The sequence below is a fragment of the Babylonia areolata genome, chromosome 25, assembly GCF_041734735.1.
Source record: "Babylonia areolata isolate BAREFJ2019XMU chromosome 25, ASM4173473v1, whole genome shotgun sequence".
Lineage (NCBI taxonomy): Eukaryota > Metazoa > Mollusca > Gastropoda > Neogastropoda > Buccinidae > Babylonia > Babylonia areolata.
Window position 1 is genome coordinate 17530619 of NC_134900.1, and position 17341 is coordinate 17547959.

At 41.7% G+C, this 17341-nt stretch overlaps 1 protein-coding gene across 1 annotated transcript in view; it reads left to right on the plus strand.

The window, feature by feature from the left end:
• The first annotated feature begins 254 nt into the window (after nt 1-254).
• LOC143299924 (ubiquitin carboxyl-terminal hydrolase 4-like) overlaps nt 255-17341 on the plus strand; it is a 35435-nt gene continuing 18348 nt past the window's right edge. The window contains exons 1-13 of the mRNA XM_076613460.1: nt 255-404; nt 5256-5383; nt 5858-6000; nt 7630-7774; nt 8383-8528; nt 9098-9153; nt 9596-9634; nt 10231-10447; nt 11558-11731; nt 12404-12562; nt 14327-14551; nt 15353-15436; nt 17043-17137. Of these exons, the coding sequence (XP_076469575.1) occupies nt 316-404; nt 5256-5383; nt 5858-6000; nt 7630-7774; nt 8383-8528; nt 9098-9153; nt 9596-9634; nt 10231-10447; nt 11558-11731; nt 12404-12562; nt 14327-14551; nt 15353-15436; nt 17043-17137 (1700 nt within the window). The 5' untranslated portion in view covers nt 255-315. The remainder of the gene's footprint in view (nt 405-5255; nt 5384-5857; nt 6001-7629; nt 7775-8382; nt 8529-9097; nt 9154-9595; nt 9635-10230; nt 10448-11557; nt 11732-12403; nt 12563-14326; nt 14552-15352; nt 15437-17042; nt 17138-17341) is intronic.

Genomic DNA, 17341 nt, shown 5'->3' on the forward strand with positions numbered 1-17341 from the left:
TGTGTGTGTGTGTGTAAGCATTTTGTATGGCTATTAATGTATGATGTTGTCATGCTTCCTTGAAACTGAAACTGAAACTAGAACCAGTTTCTTCTTTCATTACTTTGAAATGACATGTGGTTTAGCTACCCTCTCCCACACGACCATTATTCTGGACTCATGGCCAGTAAAAACCTGGAACACTCTCGAATGATCGGAGCAGGACTGAACAAAATTATTAAACTGCCCAACCCAGGTCTATATTTAGCGTAAAGGCATTACAATGAAGGATCCGTCGTGTCCATGTAATTTCTCAACTTCCGGTGTTGATCAAACATGGCGGAAGGTGGGCCTCCCAGGCTGGACTCTCAGAAGAGTGAAATAGGAAATTTGCTGAAAAGTCCTTTGAAGAAAGGCGATGCCTGGTGAGTAGACACTACCTTCAAAGTTTTTATCATCGGTACTGAATAGGTGTGTAATATTTGTATTTGTTATTAGCGGATCCACAGTATGAAATGTGATGAGTCAAACGTTGACCATTTCCGAGATTAAGAATCAGTCCAAACTGTTCATACGGTAAGTTCATTAACTCGTACAATCACAGTTAAGAATAATGTCATTAGCGATCCACAACTGATGTGCTACCATATTCAAATTGAACAGAATAAAATGAAATACACGACTGAAAGTTGTTCACGTGTGATTATTAACAGATAATCTAGTTGAGACAAGGATGGAAAGGGTCGTTTTCGGTTGCATAAGGCAAACTTCTGCATTATTCGGTGTCACACACTGGCCTAGCAACATGACTGCAAAGACAAGCATGTACACAGCAGGTTTCATTCAGTCTGATAGCCCCGTCCGGCAGGTTTAAGTTGCTTGACAAGAAGTCAAAGACTGGTTTCTGTGTTTGAATGAGGAATAGATCATCATGTGTTTGGGAAAACAGAGTGACTTTCTGAAAAGGGGCGGGTTATTCGTCATTTGATATTGCATTTTGTCCCCACCCCTTCCCCCTCTGAAAAAAAAGAAAAGATTCCTCGATTAAATCCACTGGTTTATATGCTGAACATCACAACCATTGAACTTAGTAAAACGCCATAGAATGAAAGTGAAAGTTAATAATCTTTATGTAGTATTAATCATCTATGTTTGATTATAAGATATCATGAATATAAACAGTAATAACAGCATTTACTTCCTCCCCCATTCAGCCATTGGCAGTCCTCTATGCCCCCTCACCCACCACACAATGTGTATTATACATTTTTATTTGTACATTGTCACACTCTTTTGTATATATAATATAGAGATATGCATGTGAAACACTTGTGTGTGTGTGTGTGTGGTAGGGGTGGGGGGTGTCTTCTTGCTAATGCTGAAGGCTTTATAGGAAATGTTTCCAGTTGAAGCATGCATACATGTGTGCAAATAGTTGCACTGTTCTAGATCATGGAAAATTACACACTGTCTCTGTCTCTTTCTCTCTTTCTCATACAGAGTGACACACACACACACACACACACACACACACACACACACACACACACACACACACACCACACACACACACACACATCCATTCTAAAAATCCTGTTTTCCTGTCTGAATTCCAAATATGAGTGGTGGCATAGTGGTAAGGAAGTAAAGAGAATCTGAACACACTGGATCAAATCCCACATGCCAGTATTTTCTCTCCTTCCACTAGAGCTTGAGTGGTGGTGGTTTGGATACGAGTAATGATAGACTGACATCCCGCTATCCCTGGAGAGAGCAGCCTGTATTTCACTCAGAGAAAATCTGTTGTGACAGAAGTGTAATAGTACTAATAGTAGTAATACAGTACAATACAACACAATACAAATGACAGCACATTATCATACAATATAATGGTAGTAGTACTATTCTATGTACAGTACAAATTACAATACAAAGTATTACAATATAAAATATGTACACACCCATCACAGGATATGTAACGCACATCCTTCTATGAATTGCAAATAGTGTTTGGACACAATGAAGGAAACGAACTTTGAGTTTGATGTAAAAGGTGTTGGCAGTAAGTGTTCTTGGGGAAATATGTCTTCCTGATAGACCATTGTGTGAGTTTGTGTTTCCTGTGATGTGGAAGCCAGCAAGGAGGTTTTTCCAATTTGAGTTGGGCAGTAGATTTGCTGAGATTTGCCACCAGTTCTTGGTTAATCATTTGTGTTTGTTTAAGTGACAATTAATGATAAGTATGTGTGTGTGTGTGTGTGTGTGTGTGTGTGTGTGTGTGTGTGTGTGTGTGTGTGTGTTTACCTTAAAAAAAAAACAACACCAAAAAAACAAACAAAAACAAAAAACTTTTTTCCTGAAAAAGATCAACCAAACTGTGAGAAAGTTTACTATAGTATAATTATGAAGATTAGCTATGTTTTGCCGCACTTGGCTGTACATTTTCTGTTGCACTTGTTGGACTGTAGAATTAAAAAAAAAAAAAAAAATTCTGTGAGTGTTTTACTGCTTTTATTACTGGAGTATGAGTACTGTACTACTAAAGGTACAACTGTTTTAAGAGGCAAATAGTGAAATGTATATACGCATATGTACAAGTACACACACACACACACACACACACACACACTCTTACTTGCACACACACACATGCACACACACTTGCACGCACACACGCACCCTCCCCCCCCCCCCCCCACACACACACAGAGGAAGAACAAGCGCAAGCAGTTTTTTTTCTCATGGTAAAGCTGAAGATCATGTTCGAGGTCTGTGATGAAGGTGATGACATGTTGTGAACATTGTCAGTGGACTGTTCAGGGCAGGCAGTGGGTTGTTGTAATGAAGTACCTGTCATAATTGCAGTATCTGCTTTTCCTAAATTGTTCACAAAGAGCACTCATTTTTCACCAGGTAACACTACTGAGTAACCTCAGCTCAATGATCTTTCTAAAGACTGCAAACTCCTGGACTTCTCTGAACTGACAGTGACACTGTTTTTTTTTTTTTAAAAAAAAATTTCCTTGAAGACAAAAACTGTGTCACTGTATGTGTGTTATTGACCCATTTTTCCCTTTATTTTTCTTTTTAAATAATTGGCAATATTATTAAATCATTTTATTTACAGTGTTGGACTCTTTATGTAATCAGTTTGAATTTTGTAATACAGTAGTAATAGCAGTGAGTTTTAAAAGTTAAACAAAAGAAACAAACAACCAAACACTTACCAGTTTCCTTTGTGTAGGGTGGTTTAGGGGTAGGGGAATGGTGGGGTAGTTAAGGTTATGTTAATATTAATTGCATTTGCAGATTAGATGCTTTGGAGAACAAGGCACTGTGGTGGGGATTCGGGGGGGTCAAGGAATTTGGTGGGGTAGTTTTATTTATTGTTGTTGCTTTTGCAGCCAATTTGTGTGTGTGTGTGTGTGTGTGTGTGTGTGTTGATGCATTGATTATCATATTATATCATTATCAGTGTTCATGTTTCTGAATGCAAATGAGTATGTGTTTTGAGTTGATTTCTTTTTTTTTGGGGGGGGGGGGGGGTGTGAATGGTTTTTTTTTTCATAATGTAGATGATTTCAAATGGCTAGCACTATGTGCTGAAATCTCTGGTCTTAACGCAGTGTGTGTTTCTGTCCCTATATATTATATTGTAATTTTCAGGTTACTCAAACTGTTGAAAACTTGATTTTTCCCCCTTGGCAGATTCAGACCAGGATGCCTTTTATTTTGGAATTTGTAAAATCTTGAGCACAATCTACAATGCATCCTGCTTAGTTTTCAGTGTAGTTGATTTGACTTCCTTTTGAATTATGATACTCATGAATACACAATACACCTGACCTAAATTAGTAAAAAATCAATCAGGGTTCGTTGACATTGTAAAAAAAAAAAAAAAAAATTAAAAAAAAACATTGTGTCTGCACATCTCACATCATGAGAGTATGTCAATGAATTAATGACATTAATGAAAAGGGGGGGAGGGTTGAAAAAGAAAAGGGTGGTGGTGATTTCTCCATGCATTGCATGTAAATGTAGATTAGAAAAGATTGAACTGTACTATATTGTAATTTTCAGGTTACTCAAACTGTTGAAAACATGATTTTTTCCCCCTTGGCAGATTCAGACCAGGATGCCTTTTATTTTGGAATTTGTAAAATCTTGAGCACAATCGACAGTGCATCCTTCTTCGTTTTCAGTGTAGTTGATTTGTAGTTCAATCTTTTCTAATCTAAAGAGGGGGAGGGTTGAAAAAGAAAAGGGTGGTGGTGATTTCTCCATGCATTACATGTATTGTAAATGTAGATTAGAAAAGATTGAACTATACTCTTGTACAGTCTGAACAGATCCGTTATTTCAAGAGTTTAGCAGGTTCAGAAGTTCAGATGATCCTTTATTTTCCAGTTTTTGTTTGTTACAAATGAAATAAAAATTATTGCCTTCATACAAATTTTTTTTTTTTTTTTACAAGTGGAGAATAGCTTAAAAAATAAAAAAAATGTCTATGAGGAAGAGTGGTCACTGAAACTTTGATAGTGATTTTAAGTGGCATTTATTTTTGATTCATCTATCTGGAAGTCATTGAATTGATGTTTAATGACAACTGTTTGAAATTGATACATCTGGGGTCCACAGATTTTACGCAAGTTATTTTTAACTCGGTAACTAATCTGTCTGGCGGTACAGGGTAAGGCTGAAAGAGGTTGGGGGGTGGAGGGGGGTGGGGGGGTGGAGGTGGAGGTCACTGATTTTTAATTCATCTGTCACTGTGGGGCTGTAGGGGTGTCACTGATCTTAACTGACAGTTATTTTTAATTGATCAGTCGACGGGCTAGACGGGTGTCACTGATTTTAAGTGACAATTCTTTTTGATTGATTTGTCTGGGGGTGGGTATGTGTGTGTGGGTGGGACGAGGGGGGCGATGTTGGGGGGGATGGAGGGGGGAGGGGGTCTGTATATAAATGATAGTTATTTTCAATTGATCTGTCTGGGGATGGCAGGTAGGGTGGGGTGGGATGGGGGGGGGGGGGGGGGGGAGACAAATTCACTGATTTTAAGTGAAGATTATTTTCAGTTGATCTGTTTGGGGTGAGGATAGAGGGATTGTCACTGATTTTGAGTGGGAGAAGGGGGATCAGTGATTTTTAAGTGTCGCATGCACGCGCACACACACTCACACACACACACACATGCATGCGTACGCGTGCACGCACACACACTCACACTCACACGTGCTTTATGATTAGTAAAATGTTGTGTTTTGCTGTGACAGGTATCTGCTGGACCTGCGCTGGTTCAAGCAGTGGAAGAAGTATGTGGGCTATGACACCTGGGACACCGTCAATGCTGGGGAGGAGACCTACAACCCTGGCCCCATCGACAACAGTCCACTGTTCAGAGGTCAGTCTGCCCACGTGGTCATCTTCACAAACATCAGCAGCATCTCTGTATTTGGCTTATAAAACAACAACAACAAAACATGTTTGATTTGTTATGACACAGGTTGATTAGCTAACTCCCCAATCAGGAACTTTATGGTCGGGTTTGTTATCTATCTCACCTGTGGGGAACGTAGCTTGTTTTGGTTATAAATTCATTCACTCAGACTTATTCTCACTCTTAGACTTTACTGTCACTCTTACACAGAGTGACAGATTGTGTCTCTCTTTCTCTCTGTCTGTCTCTCTCTCACTCACTCACAGTCTCTCTCTCTCATTCAGTCTGTCTCTCACTCTCACTCTCTCTCTTTCTTTCTCTCTCACTCACTCACAAACACTCTCTCACTTCTGTTACTCTCACTGTCACCTAAACTATCCTCACTATGCACCCTGGCTGTCATACTAACCAACCATCACCTGATCCCCCACACTGCAGAAACCTCGGGAGATGACCAGGAGCAAAGTGCACATGGGGTGCAGCGACTGAAGGAGCACATGGTGGACGAACTGGACTATGTGCTGGTGCCAGCCGAGGCCTGGAACAAGCTGGTGGCCTGGTACGGGATTGTACCTGAACAGGTGAGCTGCACTGACAGACTGTGGATGTCTGATTGTATCAACTTGTATCCGACTGTGACCTTATGATTGTCATTTGTATCTGACTGTGAGCTTATGATTGTCACTTGTTTCTGACTGTGACCTTACCATTGTCACTTGTATCTGACAGTGCCCTTATGATAGTAATTTGCATCCGACTGTGACCTCATGATTGTCACTTGTATCCAACTGTGACCTTACGATTGTCACTTGTACTGACTGTGACCTGATGAGTCACTTGTATCCAACTGTGACCTTACAGTTGTCACATGTATCTGACTGTGACCTTATGATAGTCACTTGTATCCATCTGTGACCTTACGATTGTCACTTGTATCCAACTGTGACCTTATGATAGTCTCTTGTATCCAACTGTGTCACTGGTGTCAGACTGACCATCAGAACAGCAGAGGAGGCAACCACTGTCCTAACTGTCTGGGCTAGACTTTGATGGTAAAGAGCGGAGAGTGTCTTGCCCAGTTACATCCCCACTCTCTCGGCCAAGAGGGCTTTAGGAAAGTTGGCGTTTGGATGGTTCCCAAAGGCCAACTAGGTTCCAAGGCTGCGGCACTAAGAGCCCATGCAATCATGTCTCCAAGTTTGAGAGTCATAGTCCTTCACAAAGGACCTAAGTTATTAATGAATCCCCATTGCAGTGGAGGAACTATTGATCACACAGTTCTCACTTTGCTTTTGACCCAGATGTATGTGTAAGCATGTGTAGTGACTGAGTGCTCATGGAGGGTAAAAACCGTCAGAGTAAACTGGTGTTAAGGGGAGGATAGAAGAAGTTGGGGGTGGCATGGTCAGCTGTGCTCTGGTGTGCCTCTTTACTGGTTACTTTCCATAGTCAACTGATGGACCACCTCTGCTGCTGAATCACAAAGGTTTTGTTTTTTGTTTGATGTTGTGATAAGATCCTTGTGTGCTGGGAAGAGCAAGTCATTGATTACCTGAGGGGGTGCGGACTGGGGAACTTTCCTTGAATTTCTTTTGTTTCAACTTCATTCTCTGTAGGGGGAAGACTGACAACAACAACAACAAAAATTCTCATTTGTCATCAGCAGGTATTCTTACTTGGCTGACTTTTTCATGTGTCTCACTTTTCAGGATAAAGGACAACAGGTAACGATCACCTCCACAATCCTTCCCCAATTTGTTTATTTTTTCCTTCCTTCTTCATTGATTTCATTCTTTCTCTGTCTCTGGACCTTGCTTTTGGAATGAAGTTCCTCTTTTGCTATGTGAGGTCTCCACATTCAGCTCTTAAAACTCACCTCTTCTCAAGATAGCCTCCCTCCCTTGCCTCTTCTTTGTTTTCAGTTTTTCAGGTTCAGACTTATGATTTATGTGTGTGAATGACTGGTGTGAAAGCGCTTTAATTTGTTTTTGCGCAAGATTCAGCTCTATATGAATGCTAATTATTATCATTATTATTATTTATTATGTATATTTTTCTCTTTAATACTAATTATTATTATCATTATTATAATAATCATTATTATTTACTTATGTATATTTTTCTCTTAAATGCTAATTATTACTAATATGAGTATTGTTATTGTTGTTTATTTATGTATATTTTTCTCTTGCCTTTGTTGTTGTTGCCAGGAGCCGATAGAGCGTCACGTGATAGAGCAGGGCATGTTTGTGAAGCACTGCAAGGTGGAGGTGTATCTCATGGACCTCAAGCTGTGCGACAACTCTGACATCAGCACCGTCATCACCAAGCAGTTCTCTCGGGCCTCCACCATCGGTCAGTTTCGGGGTTGGGGGGTGTTGGGGTGGGGTGTCCCTTGGTTGTTAAAAAAATGCCCTTTTTACTACTATTAATACTGCTAGTACTGTTAAAGAAAGTATATTAGGTAGTTAATCAACTGGCTGATCACACACATACACATTCCAAAACACAATTGTCAATGAGGTCTGTGCACATTTACACACAAGATATATCATACACACAATGCTATACATGGTATTTTATACACACGTTGCTCTCCTTTCTCTGTCTGTCTGTCCACATGCTTGTCTGTTTGTGTGTGTAAGGTGGTGCTTTAGGGAGGACTTTGTATAATTTAGATGTGGTGTTTGTATTTTTTCTTTTTGTTTGCTCTTGTGTGTGTTCTTTCTTTTGCTCTGCTCTGGGTGGGAGGGCAGTGAAGGGTGTGATAGTTTGGAAGAAGGGAAAGTGATTGTAGTGAAGCGTGTGATTTCATTCTGATCTTTATTCTTTTCATTTTCAGTTTGCTTCTTTTCTGTAGTCCCTCTTCAGAATGAGAGCTACATGTAAAAAAAAGCACACTATTTGCTCTCTTATTACCCTTGTAAATAAAGGATTTGACTTGACTTGAAATGTATTTGCAGAACAACTGGAGCAAGAGATGAGAAATGTGTTCCACATAGACGAGAAGAAAGAGGTGCGGTTGTGGAACCGTTACATGAGCAACACCTACGAACACCTTAGCAAGAAGGACAACACTCTGCAAGACGCAGGGCTTTATCAGGGACAGGTGGGAGTGCACTGCCCTTTGCTCTGGACTTATGTTCTCTGTGTTCTTTGGGTTTTTTTTTTTGTGTGTATGTGTTCTTTTCAACTGGTGTTGCAGTGCACACACCGAAGATCCTTGTTCTGTTTGTCTTTTCTGGTTTTTTTTGTGTGTGTTTTATTGTGTGTAGACTTCAGATCAGCAAGTTCATTTTTAAGCAGAATGTAAATACTTTTTCACTTAAAAGTGTTAGAAATAATCCTTGCGTCTTAAACTTTCGAAAACTGTGACCTCAGTCTTGCATCTGGTAGATAAAGAGTGGAAATGTTTTTTCCCCCTTGGTCAACAACATGATGTGTGCAGCAGACGTGCCATTGCTCTGATCCCCTTTTGCATGTATACAAACATACCCAGCATAAACACAGAGTATTGGTTGTGGGGTAAAAATGGTCTCATACGAAAAAGCGCACTCATGCATGTGAGAGAATGTGGAAGTAGCACCCCACAAACACTTAAAGAAAAACAATGGATGATTATTAATTTCATATATATATATATATATTTAATATTGATGTCTCTTGGTTTGTGAACAGGTCATAGTGGTGGAAAAAAAGAATGAAGATGGCACGTGGCCAAGACAAGCCAAAGGGTGAGTAGCTGTATGTTCCTATAAATTGATTACCATTGTATATTAGGATTGATGTTCCATTTCTTGGCAAAATAATGCTGCTCTTGCAGATATATGTATGCACCAGTGTAACTTCCATACAAAGCAGAAGTTCCTATTTAAAATAAAAATGATAAGATGACTAAATAAAAATGTAACACTTACAGTAACCTTGACTATGGAAAGTGCATTGTCATTATGAAAGGTTACCCACCCCCTAAACACACACACAGTGTGCTAGCTGCTGAGTGTTAAATTCTATGTATATCTTTTTTATAAAGTATATCAGGGTCAGAAGGAATATCTAGAGGGATTGTTCAATTAAGAAGAAAAGAAAAAAGCACAAGCATGAATTGTTTTGTGACTGAGTGTTGTAAGGTTACAAATGCCCTGATTTTTGTGCCTGCTTTTTCTGTGGTTACAGCACTGGTACTTACAGCACTGAGAGCTCTTACTCGACCAGGTTAGTCTTGTTTACCTAGTGGTGTTAGGTGATTGATTGTGTCATTGGTAGTTTGTGTGTGTGTGTGTGTGTGTTTGCATGCACGTGTATGAATTGTATTTGTGCAAGTCCTTCTAAAAAAGGAGCAATCTATTGGGCAAACGTAAACATGTTTTGATGTCCATGCATGTATGCAGGTGACATGTTTGATGCATCAACCCTTTGTTGGGCACAGCACTGAAATCATCCATTTATGGACAAGGGCAAAATGCTAGAAGCATCTACTATAAATCGGTAGTCCTTGTAGTGTCCATACATGTTTGGAAATTTCCACATATATCACCATTTGGTCAGTTGGAGTAAGGGCGAATTAGAATGAAACTGCACTGACATGTTTTCAAATCTGACAGACCTTGTGTGGTCAGCTGGGGTCTAAGTTTGATGTCATATCCTGTACTGTGTCAAACTGATGCTGACTAGGCCTATCGTTTTGCTCAAGTGTTGGCCAGATTCTGCTGCTTTCCGAGTAAAAAGATGCCTCTGCCAAACCTGTTCATCTGCTCCAAATCTAGACCCAAACTTGATTTTAACCCAGTCTCTCTATATCTCTCCGGCAGATCTGGAGGCACGGGGATCATGGGGTCAAGCACCAGCAGCAGCAGCAGCAGTAGCAGCAGCTACAACAACTATGACAGTGGCTACGGCAGCACCAGCAGCAGCGGTGGCAGCTATTACAACAGCAGTTACTACGACCGGGGTGGGGGGGGCTCCAAGCCAGGGCTGTGCGGCCTGTCCAACCTGGGCAACACCTGCTTCATGAACTCCGCACTGCAGGTGGGGAGATGGACCCCCCTTGGAGGGGGGGGTGCGGGGGGTGGGGGGGGGGGGGGGGGGTTGTGTGTCTGTGTATGGGTGGGTGGGTGGAGTGGAAGGTTGGTAGTGTTTGTGTGATTGTAATTGAGTGGGTTTTTTTTTTTATAATAAATATTATTGATTAGGAATGGGGGGTCAGTGGGGGGAGTGGCTTGTGCTGTGAGAGTTGGGAGTGTTCATGTGATTGTAATTGAGCGTGAGTTAAAAAAAAAAATTATTGATTAGGAATGGGGGCCTATGTGGTGAAGGTGGAGGGGAGGGTGAGGAGGAGGAGAAGTGGGGGTTCTGAGATGTGCAGGGTGGGTGGGGTGGGGGTGGGAGTGGATGAGAGAGAGAGAGAGAGTGTGTGTGTGTGTGTGTTGAAGAAGAAAGAGAGAGAGACAGAGATATGGGGAGTTTTTATATTTTTTCAAGTTTTTTGTTTTTGTTTTATTTTTTTGTATGATAAATTTGTTTTTATCTGTTTATTATCATCTTTTATTTCCTGTTGTGTGTTGTGACAGTGTGTTATTCTGTTTTATTTCCATGTTGTGTGCTGTGGATTTCGTGTGTGTGTTTTGACGGAGTATGAGCAGCATGTTTATCATTCCGTGATGTGTTTTGTGTTGTGGTGATGCAGTGCATGAGCAACACGTTTATCTTTCTGTGAGGTGTTGTGTGTTGTGGTGACGCAGCGCATGAGCAACGTGTTTATCATTCTGTGACATGTTGTGTGCTGTGGTGATGCAGTGCATGAGCAACGTGTTTATCATTCTGTGATGTGTTGTGTGTGTTGTGGTGACGCAGTGCATGAGCAACGTGTTTATCAATCTGTGACTTGTTGTGTGTGTTGTGGTGATGCAGTGCATGAGCAACGTGTTTATCAGTCTGTGATGTGTTGTGTGTGTCGTGGTGACGCAGTGTATGAGCGGCGTGTTTATCATTCTGTGATGTGTTGTGTGTGTTGTGGTGACGCAGTGCATGAGCAACGTGTTTATCAATCTGTGACATGTTGTGTGTGTCGTGGTGATGCAGTGCATTAGCAACGTGTTTATCAATCTGTGATGTGTTGCGTGTGTTGTGGTGACACAGTGCATGAGCAATGTGCCGGGGCTGACCAGCTACATGCTGAGCGGCCAGTGGGAGAAGGAGCTGAACAAGGAGAACCCCCTGGGCATGAGGGGCGAGATCGCCATCTCCTTCGCCGAGCTCATCCGCGAGATGTGGTCCGGCATGCGCAACTACACCGTGCCCAGAAACTTCAAGGTCAGTACTGCTGCCGCCACTGCAGCCAGGGATTCTTCTACTTGGTTAAAGGTCTGGCGTAGTAGTGTGAGGAGCGGAGTGGGGGGTGGGGGCGTGCAGTTGGGTCCCAGGGAAGGGTCCTGGCTTTTTTGCTTGTGGAGAGGTTTTTTGAAAGTGATTTCTGAGTGATGGAGAAGACAGTTTTAGGCTAGATTAGTGTGTTTTTGATGTGTGTGTGTGTGTGTGTGTTTAATTCGTCCATTTGTATTTGTAAGGTAGCTGGTGGTGGAGTTTTCATGTTATTTGATTTATTTTTATTTGTGGAATGCTTCTTCCACATGTCACTGGTATCTTTGAGTGTTGACTTTTATATGTTTGGCCAGCTTTTAACCCTGCCTATGATTTAAACTAATTTTGATTAAAAAAACAACAACATCTACATGTAAACAGCAGAGCAACGACAAGCTAAGAGCTTATTTAGAGGAAGCTTTACTCCATTTTGGGGGGCACCTTTACCATGTAAAGCCAGTATTGGTAATGTGAGGGACTGTTTGTGTGTGTGTGTGTGTGTGTCTGTGGCCATGTGTTTGGTCGTGTGATTGTGTGTGTGTGTGTGTGTGTGCAAGTGTGTTTGGTTGCGTGTGTGTGTGATTGTGTGTGTGTGTGTGTGGGCGTGTGTGTGTGGGTGTGCAGGTGGCGGTGGGTCGCTTCGCCCCACAGTTCTCTGGCTACCAGCAGCAGGACTCGCAGGAGCTGATGGCCTTCCTGCTGGACGGCCTGCACGAGGACCTCAACCGCATCCGCAAGAAGCCCTACATTGAGCTGAAGGACGCCTCGGGCAGGGAGGACGCTGTACGTACCTGTGCCTTAACGAACGGAGGGATGGTTAAACAGGAACTTGATGGGTGCAATAGCCAAGTGGATAAAGCTTTGGACTTTCAATCTGAGGGTCCTGGGTTTGAATCTTGGTAAAGGCATCTGGTGGGTAAAGGTTGGAGATGTTTCTGATCTCCCAGGTCAAAATATGTACAGGCCTGCTTTGTGCCTGAACCCCCTTCATGTGTGTACGCAAGCAGCAGATCAAAAACGCGTGTTGAAGGTGTTCAGTGGGTTATGGAAACAAGAACATACCCAGCATGCACACCTCCGAAAACGGAATATGGCTGTCTACATGGCGGGGTAAAAACAGTCATACATGTAAAAGCCCACTTGTGTGCATATGAGTGAATGTGGGAGTTGCAGCCCATGAACGAAGAAGAAGAAGAAGAAACTGGAACTTGAGTATGCCAGGGGCGATGCTGTTGTACTTGTGCTTCTTCTTCTTCTTCTTTGTTCATGGGCTGCAATTCCCAAGTTCGCTTGTATGTACATGAGTGGGCTTTTATGTGTATGACCATTTTTACCCCGCCATGTAGGTAGCCATACACCGTTTTCAGGGTGTACATGCTGGGTATGCTCTTGTTTCCATAACCCACCGAACACCGACATGGATTACAGGTTCGTTAGTGTGTGTTTGATCTTTTGCTTGCTTATACATGCAAAGTTGGTTCAGGCATAAGCAGGTCTGCACATATGTTGGACCTGGGAGAAAGGAAAAATCTCCACCCTTTACCCACCAGGCGCCCGTTACCAAGATTTGAACCCTGGAACCCCAGATAGAAAGTCCAAAACTTCAGCCACTCGGCCATTGCGCCCATTGTACTTTTGCTTAGAAAAATAGAGGGATGGTGAACTGGAACTTGTGTATGCCAGGGACGATACTGTTGTACTTCCTGTTAAAATGAATGAATGAATTAACTTTATGATTGCAGGGTGTGTAAAAAATTTCCATGCATAAGTTGCATATTCACAGCACCACATGCAAACACGTGCAGAGATATAGAAATGACAAGAAACAATCAAATGCCTCACATACCACTTTGGGAATGCTTTTAGTTATGTACCTGCGTACCTACCTATTTACCAGTCTATCTGCCTAACTTGTATTCAGGGATATATGTGGATCAGTGCACATGCTTTGACACCTCCATGAAACTGAAACAGAAACTGCCAAGTGTCAGACGCTGTATGTTAGTGTGTCTCTCTCTCTTTCCCACATCACGTTGTGTTGGTATTGAACAGATATCTAAAATGTGCATTGACGAAATTTAGATTTGGTGTTTCTTATATTGCTTCTTATTGTTTCAGATACAGTACTTTAAGGGAACCTGTGTATGCTTGTCGTTTATGTAACCTGGGTAAGGAAGACAAGCTACATTTTGTGTTATGTTCCTGTGCCTTGAGTGACCTCAGGCAAAAACGAATTCAACCAAAATATTACAAAGATCCATCTAACTTTAGGTTTAATTTGCTCATGTTGTCAAGACACGAGTCTACTCTGTGTAATTTGGCTATTTATTTTTATGAATCATTGAAGAGATTGCAAAATGTTGCGTCATGAATGTTCTTGAACATTTGTGTTAGCTATTTTTGGTTGGCTTGTATTGTGGATTCATCGTGTGTCATGTTAATTCTGTTTATCCTTCTTTGATGGTGCCCCTCTTCAGTAAGGGCCTTTGGCCTTCATCTGAATAAAAGAAATCATCATCATTAAAAATCGTTATCGTTATTCCACAGCTGGTGGCGAGGGAGGCATGGGAGAACTACAAGAAGCGCAACGACTCCATCATTGTGGACACCTTCCACGGCCTCCTCAAGTCCACCGTGGAGTGCCCCGACTGCCACAAGATCTCCGTCACCTTCGACCCCTTCTGCTACCTCTCGCTGCCCATGCCGGTGAAGAAGGAGCGCCAGCTAGAGGTGTTCTGGGTGATGGCGTCACCCACGGCCAAGCCTGTGCAGGTAGGGGCCTTTTTTTCTTTTTCTTTTTTTTCTCTCTCTCCTCATGTGTTCACGCAGGTGAAAGAACCCACGGTGATGAGAGAGGTGTTTGTCGCTGGGAAAAACTCTTTAAGAACAAACATCTACTTGGATATTTGGTATTTGTAGACAGAAAAAAAAAGAATAAAAGGTATGGGTGATGATGTCGCCACTGACAGCAAAACCTGTGCGGATAGGATAATTCTCTCATCCATGATTGCAAGCATGAAAGAACTCATGTCGATGTCAAAACAGTTGTTGTTGGCAAATATCTGAACAACAACAACAAACAACAAAAAACACTGATGATAAAAACAAATACACTTGCAGATAGACAGAAAAGGAGTGTGTTACTGCGCTGAGTGCTATCATTTCTAATGGCAAAGCCGGCATTGCAGCACATGTGAAAGAACCCATTGCGACGACGAGAGTTGTCGCTATCAAAATTCTGTATATGAAAAAAAGAAATCACTGATTTAGAAAAAACAAATACCCTTGCAGACAGAAAAAAAGAACAAAAATATGGTTGACACTGCACTGAATGCTGTTGTCTCCAATGGCAAATCCTGCGCGGGTAAGGTACTTCTTTCATCTGTCTTCACACATGTGAAGGAACCCACGGAGACAACAAAACAGTTGTCGCTGGAAAAATTCGGTAAAAGAAAAAGATTTAAAAGAACCGCCTTGATTTAAAAAAGCAAATACACTCGCAGACAGGAAAAAATGTAATAAAGAAATATGCATATACAGACTTGTATATATGTGGTGGTGTGCTGTGTGCAGTACAAGGTGACGGTGCCGAAAGGGGGCTGTGTTCGGGACCTGTGTACCTCCCTCAGTCACTATGTCAACACGCCACCAGAAAGGGTAGATAACATGTGTAGCTGTTGTTCTCTGTCTGTCTGGCTTCCACTGTTCCTCTATGTGTCTGTCTCATTCACACGGATAAACACAGACATTCTTGCATGCATATAAATGTACATGCACACATACAGGCATTTCACACACACACATACACATACACATGCACACACACATGCATGCATGCACATTACATCACTCACTGTCTCATTCTCTCTATCTTTAAAAAAAAAAAAGTTCAATATGTTTTAATGTATGTTGGTTCCACGTAAGTTCGAGGGATAAAAATGTGCAAGTGGTTTAACAGAAGTGAGCAACAAATGTATGTATGTATTTGTGCTAGTGCATGTGTGCCCATGGTCAACTTTTACATTGTCATTTTCTCCACAACTGCAAGCTGTATAGGAACCAAGCTTGGTAGGTTGATAGATATTAATAAGGCCTTCCAGTCATCGCCTTCATTATGATATAGCAAGCAGGGTGAGCGGTCAAAGACCAATGTCATTTTTGGCAGAATGGAAAATATTCAATAGAGCTCATGTCTTCCATCCGATTTTCATCAAGCTTGGTATGATGGCTGACCATCGTAACAGTATGATTCCAGTTGAGATTCAGTGTTAAAGGTCAGTCAAAGTCACAACATGATATAAGGGGGGGGGGGAAAGGAAACAGTGTGTTGGCATGGAAGAATTACAGGTCTTGTTTACAATCTTCTTCAAAACATTACACAGGCTGAAACAAATTGATTTCAAATGTCAAGGTAAGAGGCCAAAAGTCAAAGTCACTACATGAAAGATGACATGTTGCAGGATTATATACTATGTCTTTTTCTTTTCTTTTTTTTTTTAATAGAAAATTTCTAATTTTTGTTTTCCTGTGCTTGATGAAATAGGAATCACATGTGGGTTTTGAAGACCTTGCCTCTAGTACACATACATTATGTGTGTGTATTTGTGCGTACATGTGTCTGTGTGAGTGCAATTGAAGCCTTACTGAATGACAACAGGAAAAAATTTGGAGCGACCAATGACCATTTTTATGGTGGAGTGATGACCTAGAGGTAACGCGTCCACCTAGGAAGCGAGAGAATCTGAGCGCGCTGGTTCGAATCACGGCTCAGCCGCCGATATTTTCTCCCCCTCCACTAGACCTTGAGTGGTGGTCTGGACGCTAGTCTTTCGGATGAGATGATAAACCGAGGTTCCATTTGCAGCATGCACTTAGCGCACGTAAAAGAACCTGCGGCAACAAAAGGGCTGTTCCTAGCAAAATTCTGTAGGAAAATCCACTTCGATAGGAAAAACAAATAAAACTGCACGCAGGAAAAAAAAAAAGGCTGGCGCTGTAGTATAGCGACGCGCTCTCCCTGGGGAGAGCAGCCTGAATTTCACACAGAGAAATCTGTTGTGATGAAAAGAAATACAAAATACAAAATAAAGGCAGCTCTTAGTCAGCTCTCTCCAGGATGGTATCCTGTTGTGCAAATGACCACATGTTTGTAAAGCGCTCAGAGCATCGTCTCTGACTGAGGATAGGACCGATATAGGTAGCCATACCAATCAGTCCATCTTGTTTCTGTCTTGGATGCCGACTGTCTTAACTGTGCTTTCAGATGGTGGTCACTGACGTCTACAACCACCGGTTCCACAAAGTGTTCAGCTTTGACGAGGGCCTTAACCACATTCTGGACAGAGACGACATTTTTATGTAAGTTTGAGTTGGTTGGTTTTGTCTGGAGCGACTTGGTTGTGTGTGTATGTGTGTATGAATGATAGTGTTTTCATGTACCTCCACAGGGTTTCCTGAAACAAGTCTTGTCTTTTCTTGTTTGCCTCTGTTGAGGCTTCCTTGAAACTGAATGTGGGACTCTAGAAATAATGGATTATTATTTGAATGTTTTGGACTTTGCAA